This window comes from Pelophylax lessonae (genome assembly GCF_965119305.1).
Source record: "Pelophylax lessonae genome assembly, chromosome: 2".
In the NCBI taxonomy this organism is placed as follows: domain Eukaryota; kingdom Metazoa; phylum Chordata; class Amphibia; order Anura; family Ranidae; genus Pelophylax; species Pelophylax lessonae.
The window spans coordinates 21,774,218-21,787,929 of NC_138769.1; the positions used below are offsets into that span (position 1 = coordinate 21,774,218).

The following is a 13,712-nucleotide window of genomic DNA, read 5'->3' on the forward strand; positions in this document are numbered from 1 at the left end:
AGGGATATCATTTTGGATGAGTCTAGCAAAGTCGTGAGATCTACCTCCCTTCTGAGCAAGATGGCCAAGCTCTATCCATTCAGAGATAAAGATGTGAAGTATCTAAAGGCTGCCTCTCTACTTGTTGAGGCTTTGATGAGGCAACCAAGCATGTCACTCTTCCTTGAAAGATGCAGTGAATGGCCTGAGAGTTCGGCCTAGGCTCTTGTGGCCATGTTTAAAGTGATGGAAACGTGATAGGAGAATGTGGACGCAGTATTCAAGAGCATTTTCAGAAACTCGGTAGTTCAGGAGCCAGAGCTGGTGTCTGTTTCTATGGTGAGGCTCCAATTGACATCATCCACATAGTGACGTGGGTTATGCTCCCGTCAGTTACGGCAAAGTAAGTGCTATGGCTGGGGCCTGAGCTTGCTGATCCTGCCTCTAACAGGCCTAGTGTAAGATCCTTTTGAAGGAGCTTCATCTTTTGGCAAGCTGGATAGCACTGTATCCAGGGCCACGGTTGGCAAGTTGAGTCTTGCCTCAGGACCGCCACCTGCTAGGCCAGAAGACTACACAGTCTAGAGGACAAAGTTCAGAGCATGCGAGGGTCATACGTTTTTACAGACCAGGTCTGAATTTTATGAAGAGCTGGTGAAGAGGCCAGATATCCCCTCAGAAGTATGCTAAAAGCTTGACCTCGGGTATCCAAGAAGCTACTGAGTTTGAGCCTCAGACTATTGGAACGTCAAAGTGGTCTTTTCAGGACACGCATGGTCAATCAGAAGTCCTCCTCTACCTGGACCTAAAGAAGAATGGTTTGTTCTCTTAAGGGCCTGAACCTGGAATTAAAAAGGAAGATTTTTTTTCTCCTGGGGGCCTGAACCTGGAAGGGGTTGTTCTCTTGAGGCCCTGAACCTGGACCTAAAATAGAATTTTTTTTTTCTCCTGAGTGCCTGAACCTGGGTCTAAAGAAGAAGGCTTTGTTCTCTTGAGATCCTGAACCTGGACCTACAAAACATAAACCTGGCCTGTGACAGAGGCTGAAAAAACTTAAAGGAACCTAAGGCTGGGCTGTGTCACCAGTCAAACCAGAAAAATGGCTACACAGAGGAAGCATCTTCTGAGACTTCTGCTGTGCTTTATGGTGTCCTGGAGAGAGCCTGAATGAAGATGCTGTCAGACAAAAAAGCATGGGAATTTCTGTTGTTCAACCTTTCAAGGTACCTGTGATTCTGCTGCTATATAGAGTCAATGGACCAATCTATCATTAGGAGGCTGCTACTGAGAATATTAAAACTACCATGAATCTTGCTGCATGAGAAGGTTGCATGACGGAAGCTAAACTCAATTGTGCCAATCTTTTTCACTTGAATTTTTGTCCAGAAATACCAAGCAAATGTGCCTTTGCTCACCTTTCTCCAGCTCGGTGATCTCTACAGACAAACGTGATGGTGGGATGTCTCTGGTCACCAAAATCCAGTCGCCCTGCTGCTTTAGTTTCTTGTATTCCACCCGGAAAGACTGGATCGGGAATCCACCGTTGCCTCTGGGGATCCAGGTCACGTATACAGAGGTTTCAGAGGCTGCAGAGATGGTAGGTCGGTCTGGAGCCTCCGGAGCTGTAAAGACAACAGAAATCATTATTACCTAAATGTATGAGTTTGAATTCTTATATTTTGCCTTCTCCAGAGCTCTATATGATGGGGTTTGCATTAGTGATCGACCGATATCGTTTTTTTATTGCTGATATTGGCCAATATTTTCGTACATTTTTTTTTTTTCAGACAGATACTCCTTGTGGAGGGATTTGGTGGTCTAAAAGACCCCAAACCCCTCCTCTGCACTTAAAAGCATTCAAAACGCCAAGTTTGGCTGTGTTAAATGCTGTAATTTTTTTTTAATTTGGCGCAGAGTACCCGGAAGTGATGTCATGACATCATTTCCGGGTTTTTACATGGAGACCCGATCAGAGCCGAATGCAGCTTTGATCGGGTCTTCTCTTAGGTGGACATGCAGGCTGGTTGCCCGGGTCTCCTGGTGGGACGGGCGACCCGGGCGAGCCGCGGAAGGCAGCGGGAGGGGGGGGGACGTTCCCTCCCGCTCCTTGTAATGACAGCCGAGTGGTTTCTCAGCCACATCGGTTGTCATTACAAGACAACCGACAGTTGGCGATGGACGCCGGTACCAGGGTGATGCCTCTAGCTGCAGGCATCACTCCGATACAAGCACTTTCCCGAAATATCGGCAATATTGGTAATCTCAGGGGCCGATTCCGATATATCGGGGAAAGTGCGTATCGGCCCCCGATATATCGGCTTTGCCGATAATCGGTCAATCCCTAGTTTGCATGTTCTCCCTGTGCCCGCCTGGGTTTCCTCCCACATTTCAAAGACATGCTGGTAGAATATTGGCTCCAGTCTGTTGGAATTAGTATGTGTGTTTGAGATAGGGACCTTAAATTGTAAGCTTCTTGAGGGCATGGGCTCATGTGAATAAACTGTACAATATGTAAAGTGCTGTATACATTGGTCTTGCTATTTAAATTCATGAAATAAAAAGCTATAGACCAGGACAAAACTGGGGCACTTACGGGACAGTCGGTTATTGTCGGACTGGTTGCTGCTTTGTGTGCTGGTCCCTGGGTCGTCCTTCTGAATCTGCACCTCTTTGCTGGCTATAATGTCAGGTTTCGGGCGTCGCCCTGCAATATACAACAAAAAGAATGTATACCCTCCATTGGCCAGAAGATTACACCTGTAGTTCAGGTCAACCCAGCAAGTATTCCTTACCTGTCCGGAAAGTCATCATGGCTGTCTGTCCTTCCCCAGCACAGTTGTAAGCTGCCATCTCCACTTCATATAAGCTTCCTGGGTCCAGTTTAGTGAGCGTTAGGCGGTTCTGAGATCCAGGAACTCGATAAAAAGTCCACTCTTCAGACACATTGCCCACCTGCTGTAGAAAGAAGAGGAAAGTCAGATACATGTGGAGTTATATTCCCAGGAAAGTGAGAAACAATGCCTACTACTAGTCTTCCTTTCCCTATCCCACTGCTCTGTTCACCCTCTGGGAATGAAGAGAAAGGCCCAGTAATTCCAGGTAAGGGGAGCATGTGACTTGCCCATCTTCTTCCCATGTGATTGGCCATATAGGCTCATAAATATTGTCAACTAGGGATGGGAAGGAAGCGCCCAGCCCAGTGTAAGCCTCAAGTCTCAACTTTAAACATGCCTTCTCTCTTCATTCATGAATGAAGGAAAGTTAAGTGTTTGGGGAGGGAAGTAGTTAATGGAACCTGTTGCTTTGCCCTGCATGGAAAAAACAAAGGTTTACATTATAATGTATATTATTTTTACAGCAGTCTTTCAACAAGGATGCTAACTGCACTTTCAGACTTAGCCAGTATAGGGGGAAAAAATATAAATAGAGATTATGAAACTATGACATAGCAAACATTCAATGTAGGTTCACTATAATATATGTACTTTTTTCATGAGCAGTCTTTCTGCAAGGGTGCTAAAATCACTTTCTGACATAACCAGTAGGGGGAGCAAAAGTATACATGAACCAGATTACGTTTTTAGATAAAGGTTACACGTACAGCACAAACTGAATACTTGCTGAACATATAAAGCAATTAGTTTAGAAAACTTTCAAGGGGTCAGTAAAAAAAATACACTAATAAGAATGTTTATATTCATCCAATATCTTGAAACAAGTCAATTATTGAAGAGGTTCTCTTGAGGTACCTTGCGGTGTTTCACAGTGTAGTACTGGATTGTGGCTCTGCCATTTTGTCTGGGTTTCCACACTAACTCGTAGAAATCGGTCTTGGAAGTTCGGGGGGAACTGAGGATTATGGGAGCCTCAGGCTGGAGGATCGTCTTATCAGATGGACAAGGAGTTGGGGATCCTGGAGTTGGAGGTCTTTGCTTCAACTGAGCTGTTAGGAGCAACTGTTTGTCATCAGGAATAGGTGCCTCCGTTGGAGTCCAGGTGCCCACAACTGATCCAGGGCTTATAAAGGTTCCTGGAGACATAATTGGGTGGTCAGTAAAAGATGAGGTAGGGTATGAAAAAAAAAAGAAGGTTATGAAAAGTTATTTTAAGGACATTCATGATGACATATTACTCACCTGCCCTGGTGGTCATCAGCAAAGTCAATGCTTGTGCACTTCCTACTTCATTCTCTGCCATACACTGGTAAATGCCATCGTCCTCAGGCCCCACACTGCTCACTCGAAGAACCTTCCTGGAGATCCTGTGTCTCGGCGTAGAAAGAACAGGCACTGCATTCCTCAACCACACCACAGATGGAGGTGGGTTGCCCTTCACCTCACAGGAAAACTTTGCAGTCTGACCCCAGGAGACCATCTGCTGGGACACCTCCATGCTGACCTCAGGTGGCTCTGAGAGATGAAATTAAATGATGAGTCAGTATTTTATGTATTACCGCAGTATTTGTCAACCCCCCCCCCCCCACTGCTCACTTTTCTTACCCCATAACCTCCTCTCTGCTTACATCTGTGCCCCTGACCTCCTTCTTTGCTCATCTCTGTATTTCAAATCCCCAATTTGCTCACCTCTGTACCACAAACCCCCCTTTTGTACGTACCCCCTTTCTCTCCTAACCTCTGCAAGCCAACCCTTACCCTCCCTCTCAGAGCAGGACCATTCTTCCATTACAATCCATAAGGTTGTGATCAGTGCGGACAGAGTGAGGAGGGCTGGTGAACTGAAAGTGACATATGGCTGGCTGCTGGATTTAGCTCTGCATCAACAGCCGGTTGCAGAGTCGGAACCCGGGGCACATACCTCTTCTGCTTCCGCCACCACTACCGGCACTGCATATGCACACACATAGCCTTACACTTGCACCGAGTACTGCCTTGCAGGGGCTCTTCACTTAGGAGGTCACCTCCCCCTTCCACTGCTCTAGGCTGTACTGTGCTGACCAAGTTCCTGCTGTGCTGATGTACAGTTCAGTGGAGCGGGAGCTCGTGGGTTCTGACAGCATTTTTCAAGCAGGATGCTGCGGCACCCCTGAGGGCATTAGGTGGCATCCCAGGGTGCCGCGGCACCCAGTTGAGAAAGGCTATATTATTCAATATGAGTCTTAATTCTTGTCTTTCACAATCTGAAACTTACTAAAATGTTGAATATGTCACAAATGTGGTGGACAGGATATTTCCCAAACAAAATCCATCCTTCCCAAAACTCAAGAAAGGTTCCCAACTACAAAATTGAACAGCTGCCTGTTTTTACTCAGACCACGAGAACGAGGAGTCTGCTGCAGGGCCAAGTCCACTATTAGAATGGAAGTTCCACCACTGAGTGGCTTGTTTTGAATTTGGAGAACAATACCCCAGGAGTCCATCTAAAGCAGTGGTGTATAAACTATGACCCTCCAGCTGTTCAGGAACTAGATTTCCAATGAGGCGTTGTAAAACTCTGACATTCACAGACACAACTAGGCATGATGGGAATTGTAGTTCCTGAACAGCTGGAGGGCCATAGTTTGGACACCCCTGATCTAAAGACAGATATCATCTAAACATGAATGATCTACCAGTATCAATAATTCAGCACAAATGCCCATGAAGGCACCGACTGGCAGATGGACCTGGCCAAAAATGATGGTTTTAATGGGTGTAATCACATGAAATCCTCAAAAACGTTGTTTCCTGCTTTTTTAATCAGCTCCTCTTTCTGCATTATGCTACATTAATGTGGCTAGATGGATCAAAGAGGTCTGAGAATTCAATGCCATCCAAATCTGACATAACTTACCAAAAACCTGTACGTTATAGAAGATAAATGCTGAGCCTCCATCTCCAATTCCATTACTAGCTGTGCAGGTGTAGGTCCCAGAATCCTCCTCATTTGTGGCCTCTATCAGGAGGTTGCTGAGCAGAAAGCGTGTTTTGTTCTGGTCAATGACGTCTGACCCATCCTTGGCCCAAGTGATCCTTGGCGGTGGCATGCCACTAGCCACACACTCCAAAAACAAGCTCTGGCCCTTGGTGACGATGATGGTCTGTGCCATGGGAGGGTAGATGATCCGAGCCACCTCCGCTGTGGAGCCTGAAATGCCAACACTGTGTATGAGGAACAGCAAGAGTTGAATTGACCACCAAAAGTAAATTGATACAGGAAACATGGGAATTGGCCGAAGCTTGTTCAACATGGTTAGTAGAGTATATAAGGGAAGACAGGTACCATTTTTATTTGTACAAGTCAACAGTTCACTATAATAATTGTCAAAATTAGGGAACAGCGAAGAGTTTTCAAATTTTTATTGTAGTCTGTGTCTTTGATGGAATATTCACCCACTATTTTTCCTGGTGATCATTGTGACCAGGACACAAAATAAAGGGCAAATTCAAAAATTTTGAGTTGTCACCATAGCAAGAGATGGGAAAAAAATCCTCCCATGGGGCAACTGTTCCTGAGACAATTCTCCAAGATCGGGCAACTCTGGCATTGCATACACTTTAGGGTAGGGCTCTCAACTATGGTTCCTCTAGATGTTGCTAGGGGTTCCATGAGCAATTTCTGCCTCTCAGATAAGTTCCCACTGACACCATTGATCTTTGTAGCTTTATGTAAGGGAGTAATTCTACCCAATGGCCACAAGTGTAAGGAGCATTCTTCCCACTGATCACCACACTAATGTATCATGAGTTAAAGATAAAGTAATTTTTAGCAGGGGTTCCCTGAGATTGGAAAGTTATTTCAAGGGTTCCTCTGTGTTGAAAAGGTTGAGAAATGCTGATTTAGACCCCTCTCAGACAGGGGCGATACGACTTGATGGGGCGACCTGTGAAGTCGCGGTGCACCTCGGCGCGACTTGCACGGACTTCATATCATTGAAGTCAATGCAAGTCGCCTCCAGGTCGCCCCAAAGTAGTACAGGACCCTTTTTCTAAGTCGGAGCGACTTGTGTCGCTCCTATTAGAACGGGTCCTGTGCTAATCAATGGCAGGCGACCCACCGCGACTTGTCAGGCGACCAAGTCGCCTGACAAGTCGCGCTAGTGTGAATGGGGTCTAAGAGCCGGTTCACACTGAGCCGACACGACTCCTTACTACTTCGGGGGTGACTTGTGCATTACCGTGCACTACGACTTCGGAGCGACTTGCAGGGACTTCACATAATGGAAGTCTATGCAAGTCGCTCCGAGGTCGCCCCGAAGTAGTACAGGACCCTTTTTCTAAGTCGGAGCGACTTGTGTCGCTCTTATTAGAACGGGTCCTGTAGCGGTCAATGGACCACGAGGGAGCGCGACTTGTCAGGCTGACAAGTCGCCTGACAAGTCGCGCTAGTGTGGACCAGCTCTTAGGCTTTTATTATCAAATATGAAGAATGGATGAAGAATTGGATTTGCTGATTCTGTTTGGTCAACTAGCTACGTAGCAAAAGCTTATAAACACAATAGAAATTGTATATTTTTGGTCAAGAAGTAAAAAGAACTTGTCACAAGAGGAATCTGTGGACTGCCAAAACCTTTTCAGACAGCGGTCAACAAAGGCAGTGGTATACAGGTTATTATATAAGAAAATCTATAGATATAAATCTGTTTTTGCCATGCAAGTTACACAAAATAGTCAGATCTTCTGGCCCGTTTTCAGTCTATGGCTAGCCTAACAGATCTTCTGACTTACGTCGTACTCGCAGGCGGTCGCTGGAGACGGACTTTTTCACTTCCTGCGTTACCGGGTTGTACGCCGCACACTGGTACGTTCCTTCATCCTCCTGGGTGGCGTTGACGATCTGCAGATTCCCCGAGGGCATGATAAGATAATTATCTGTGCAGACACAAAGAAGAACAAAAATTTTATAAGGCACTGCGTTATTTCTAAAATATTATCTGATGGCATGCCTTATTCAGGTCTTACGTGATTTAGGATGGAGTTACACAGTACAATCTCCATACAAGCTTACTTAGACCTATAGACCAGGGTTTCATGGAATCCTAGGGTTCCTCCAGAGGTTTCTAGGGATTCCTTGAGCAATTTCTGCCTCTCAGATAAGTTCCCACTGGCACCATTGACCTTTTCAGCCATCTGTAAGGGGGTAATTCTTCGCAATGACCACAAGTGTAAGGAGCATTCCTCCCACTGACCCATCACACTAATGCTTCATAAGTTGTAGATGGAGTAATATTTAGCAGAGTTGCCTGAGACCGTAATGTTATTTCAAAGGTTTCTCTGTGTTGAAAAGGTTGAGAACCTAGGAGGAAGGATTGCCTATACAATCCATTCAAATTATAACTGGAACGTTCTTGCTCTACATAGTCATTGGTAAATCTAAAGCAGATTGTATAGTTAGATTGTAACATGCTTGGCCAAATGGTCAGCTTTAGATGTAATTTCAAACATGTACCCAAGCCATGTTTTCTGAGGTTTCAATATCAATTTCAACTGCCATGTTAAAACAAGATGGACAATCGGGCTTTGGAATGGAGGTAAGCCTAAGTTCTACTCTGCTTTGACAAGCTTGCTCTTCCACCTTTTTCTTATAGTGTTCAATAAAGAGATTTGACCACTGGAGGGAGCTCTCGGTAGCTCAGTGCAATTACTGTAGCTCTCTTAACCACTTTACCCCCAGCCCTATTTCGGACACTTTTTGTTTGCAAGTTAAAATCAGTATTTTTTCCTAGAAAACTACTTAGAACCCCCAAACATTATATATATTTTTTTAGCAAAGACTCTGGAGAATAAAATGTCGGTCATTGCAAAATTTTTTGTCACGCGGTATTTGCGCAGCGGTCTTTAAAACGCCATTTTATTGGAAAAAATTTGAAAAATCACATTTCACTGCATTTAAAAAATACTAAACAGTAAAGTTAGCCCATTTTTTTGTATATTGTGAAAGATGATGTCACGCCGAGTAAATAGATACCCAACATGTTACGGTTTAAAATTGTGCCCCCCCCCCCGTGGGATGGCGACAAACTACGGTCAATAGAGATCTCAATCTGCGACGCTTTAAATTTATATAACGGTTACCAGTTCAGAGTTAGAGTGTAGATCTTTTTTTTAAATTATTGCCCATGCTCTGGCGATCGCGGCGATACCTCACATGTGTGGTTTGAACAGCGATTTCATTCGCGGCTCGACTTCCATATACGGTTTTTTTTTGTGCGCGAGCTAGCGGTGACGGGGGCGGCTACATTTATTTTTTTTTTCCTATTTATTTTTTCTTTTTTTTTAACTTTATTACACGTTTTTAAAAAAAAAATAAAAATCTGATCACTTTTATTGCTGTTACAAGCAATGTAAACATCCCTTGTCACACCAATATGTAGTGACAGGTACACTTTATGGAGGGATCAAGGGTCTAAAAGACCCTAGACCCCTCCACTACACTTTCCTGTATGCAAAACGCCGAAAACGGCATTTTTGCATACAGCCGTTTTTCAAATCTGCCGCCTTTTGCAGCACAGTAACCCGGAAGTGACGTCATGGACGCCGCCTCCGGGTTAAGTCATCGGAAACCCGATCGATGCCATTTCCAGCATTCATCGGGACTCCATCCAGCCGGCGGACGTGCCGGCTGGGTGCTCGGGGCTCCCGGTGGGACGGGAGCCCCGAGCAAATCCACGGAAGGCGGCGGGAGGGGGGACGTCCCTTCAAGCCCCCCCCGCCCCCCCCCCCCCCTAACGATCGAGCGGCTCCCGAGCCGCATCGGTCATTACCGACGGAAAGCCAACCGTCGGCTCTAAACAACGGTACCGGGATGATGCCTGTAGCTAGAGGCATCATCCCGGTATAACCACACAAAGTCAGCCGACGTAGATCTACGTAGCTGGTCGTTAAGTGGTTAAAGTGCATGAAAAGCCCAAATTTCTTTTGTTCACTTTTTGGATGGAGCAGGGTACTCGGTGTATGTCCTGCTGAGGACATCATTTCCCTTAATTTCCTGTCTTGGATACCCAAGATGAGTACAATTTCCAACCTTGACAGCTGTCATATTGTCCCTGATGGAATATTTCCCCTCACCTCGCGCTGTCATGACAACTCAAAAATTGTCATAGCACCAAAGGACAAATAGGTAAAATCTCCCCAGTGATGACAGAGACCACAACAAAAACTTGGCAGAGGGCCTAATCCCCACCTACCTAATGCAAAAAAAAAAATGTTGCCTTTACATCTACTGTAACAGCTGCTAAGATAACAGTCACACAGGGAGTGCATTGTTTTCTGCAGGTCAGTCAACTACTGTAGCACTGCAAAGAAGGAAGAAGAGACTGCTTTTGTAATGCACTGATATGACCATATGTCTCACCCCATTGCATAAGCAGTCTCTGCTTCCTTCTTTGCAGTGCTACACAGTAGTACCTGCAGAAAACAACGCACTCCCTGTGTGGCTTATCATGGAAGGACAACGTGACGGTCTCCGGACACCCCTACTGGGTATCTCCGCCAAGAAGCTGCTTCCAAAGCTCTGGAACACAAGATCCGTGAATCTGGCTATAGTTACCCCAAGAACTCAACAGTACAAGTTTTGGAGGAAACCAGAAAATAAACTGTTTATTCACACACAGTCACAAAGAGATATACACTCTGGGACAATCCCCCCTCCCCCTTAGCAGCCAATCCACATATACATCCCATAATAAGTTGATCTTAAGAGCCGGTTCACATAGGCGCGACCCGATTTCCCGGGGCGACCTGTGAAGTCGCGGTGCGCATCTCGCACCGCGACCTCGGAGCGGCATGCACGGACATCATATCATTGAAGTCAATGCAGGTCGCTCCAGGTCGCCAAAGTAGTACAGGACCCTTTTTCTAAGTCGGAGCGATTTGTGTTGCTCCTATTAGAACGGGTCCTGTGCTAATCTATGGCAGGCGACCCACGGCGACTTGTCAGACGACCAGGTCGCCTGACAAGTCGCACCAGTGTGAATCGGCTCTAAGACACACATAAACAATAGAACAATGGGATACAGGTACTTAACAATAGCAAACCCAACCCCACCTCGCTATCTAGCTAAGGTCTATGTGACACTCCTGCAATACTCTAACAATCCGAAAGGTCAAACCGTTCATCTTCATATATTTCCTGAGGGACACTGTTCAGAGATATTATTGTCCCAAGTGAAATAGCCCCTCACTCTTTCAACACAAACCACACATATAGAACCCAGGATAACCGGGGTAACACGAAAGGCTGAGTCCAGTGTGGTTGTACAGCGAGTCTGATTAGTACAGACCTGACTGGGGTTCTTGGTCACCCTTTGCCCCTAATAGAGACAGGGTGACTTACACATACGAGGGGCTGGGGAAGCAGGACAAGGAATCTCCCAACATCCCTAAAGCAATCTGGGTTCCACAAGCCCCCCAACCAAAGTGACTTAGATCACAGACAATTTCTGTCAATTGGAAAAAGGACTCTAGTCATGATCAAGGTTATACCATGAGACCCTGAACTTCAGAAGCATCTTTCTTGATATGCGTAGATGAGTACATACGATACAACGCGCCATTCTAAGTTCCAAGATATTCGTCTCCATGACACATTCGCCCCCAGGCCGTGTTGGCTATCAGTCCCATTTCTCTCCTCTTGCTTTGCCAAACCTTTCTTTCCCCTCCCGAAGGCGTCAGCTCAGACTGACAGCAGGTAAAGATCTCATCGCCTGCACTGGCCCCGAGGATTATTTCCTAAGTTTTATTTGACATCGGTTGCTATGCGAGAAGATAATGAGAGCTGACAGCCAGAGACAGCTCTGATTAGTCCAAGTACCGAGCGATTCCTACCGTAATCCCTGCTGAGACATCCACACTTTAACCTCTAACCCCCCCGCAAACCCCCATTTACGGCACAGGGGACTGGGGATCACATTCCATGCCCCCCCCTGTGGACGGCTCTGTCCGTCTGCTCCACCTAATAACTCAGGTATAAAGTTACAGGAAACAGACTAAGACCCAATCTTCATCATTCTGAGCAAATATTGTTTTTAACCAACAACCTTTGTGTGTAATTTAGAGGGAAAATATAATATTCTGCTTCACTTCAGGGAAGCATGGAAAATGTAAAAAACTTATGTTATCAATGATCAATATGTGTAAATGTTTTTAAAACTGTTTTCTCTTCTCTATACTGTAATTCTTTAAAAAAAACTTAATATATATATATATATACACACACACCCACACAGTATATCAACAAGGATTCCGTAGAACACTAGGGTTCCTACAGAGGTTAATAAGGTTCCTGTAATCACTGGCTTATTGACCTCTCATTTGATGGTGTTTGCATGGATCCAGGGCCAACACCATTTGGCAGAGCCAGCTACATGACATCAAAGGTTGCATTCTGACCACCAATGTAAGGGACATTCTTCCCACTGACTACCAATGTAAGGAACATTCTTCCCACTGACCACCAATATAAGGAACATTCTTCCCACTGATCACCAATGTAAGGAGCATTCTTCCCACTGACCACCAATGTAAGGAGCGTTCTTCCCACTGATCACCAATGTAAGGAGCATTCTTCCCACTGACCACCAATGTAAGGAGCATTCTTCCCACTGATCACCAATGTGAGGAGAATTCTTCCAAATGATCACCAATGTAAGGGACATTCTTCCCACTGACCTTCAATGTAAAAAGTATTCTTCCCATTGACCAGCGAAGAAAGAAGCATTCTTCCCAATGACCACCAATGTAAGGAGCATTCTTCCTGTTGACCACCATTGTAAGAAGCATTGTTCCCACTGACCACCAATGTAAGGAACATTCTTCCCACTGGCCACCAATGTAAGGAACATTCTTCCCACTGACCACCAATGTAAGGAGCATTCTCCCCACTGACCACCAATCTAAGAGGAATTCTTCCCACTGACCACCAATGTAAGGAGCATTCTTCCCACTGACCACCAATGTAAGAAGTATTCTTCCTGTTGACCACCATTGTAAGAAGCATTGTTCCCACTGACCACCAATGTAAGGAGCATTCTTCCCACTGACCACCAATGTAAGGAGCATTCTTCCCACTGACCACCATTGTAAGAAGCATTGTTCCCACTGACCACCAATGTAAGGAACATTCTTCCCACTGACCACCAATGTAAGAAGTATTTTTCCCATTGACAAGCAATGTAAGGAGCATTCTTCCCATTGACCACCATTATAAGATGCATTGTTCCCACTGACCACCAGTGTAAGGAGAATTCTTCCCATTGACCACCAATCTAAGAGGAATTCTTCCCACTGACCACCAATTTAAGGAGAATTCTTCCCACTGACCACCAATGTAAGGAGCATTCTTCCCACTGACCACCATTTTAAGGAACATTCTTGCCACTGATTGCCAATATAGTCCTAGCACTCTTCCTTTTTAGGGTGACAGGAAGTGTAGGACCACAAGGTAAAAAAATGAAGTAAAAGAACACAAAATCTTTAAAAAAAAAAAAAAATGAATACAGCCAATGAACGGTAAGCTGTGATAAATTGTATTTTTAATACTTATTTATTTGCTCTACTTTTTGGTATCACAATAACTTCATTGTGTTCCTTCTGATAATGGTATCCAGTGTTGGCATCTCAACCAATAGAACCCTTTATATGTAGAAGGGCTCTATGCTAATATATATATTATTTAATGCATTATGTTTAATAATTACGCATTATATATATTTTATATAAAATTACTGAGAACTGGAATGCGACACTAAAGCCCCTCTAGCAAATTATATATATATATATGTATATTTATATATATAT

At 44.9% G+C, this 13,712-nt stretch overlaps 1 protein-coding gene across 2 annotated transcripts in view; it reads right to left on the reverse strand.

The window, feature by feature from the left end:
- BOC (BOC cell adhesion associated, oncogene regulated) overlaps positions 1-13,712 on the reverse strand; it is a 136,158-nt gene that overhangs the window by 18,848 nt on the left and 103,598 nt on the right. For both annotated transcript variants that reach the window (XM_082245049.1, XM_082245050.1), the window contains exons 5-11: positions 7,644-7,787; positions 5,770-6,063; positions 4,116-4,388; positions 3,729-4,009; positions 2,772-2,934; positions 2,573-2,683; positions 1,395-1,601 (exon numbers count right to left, since the gene is read on the reverse strand). In XM_082245049.1, the coding sequence (XP_082101175.1) occupies positions 1,395-1,601; positions 2,573-2,683; positions 2,772-2,934; positions 3,729-4,009; positions 4,116-4,388; positions 5,770-6,063; positions 7,644-7,787 (1,473 nt within the window). The remainder of the gene's footprint in view (positions 1-1,394; positions 1,602-2,572; positions 2,684-2,771; positions 2,935-3,728; positions 4,010-4,115; positions 4,389-5,769; positions 6,064-7,643; positions 7,788-13,712) is intronic.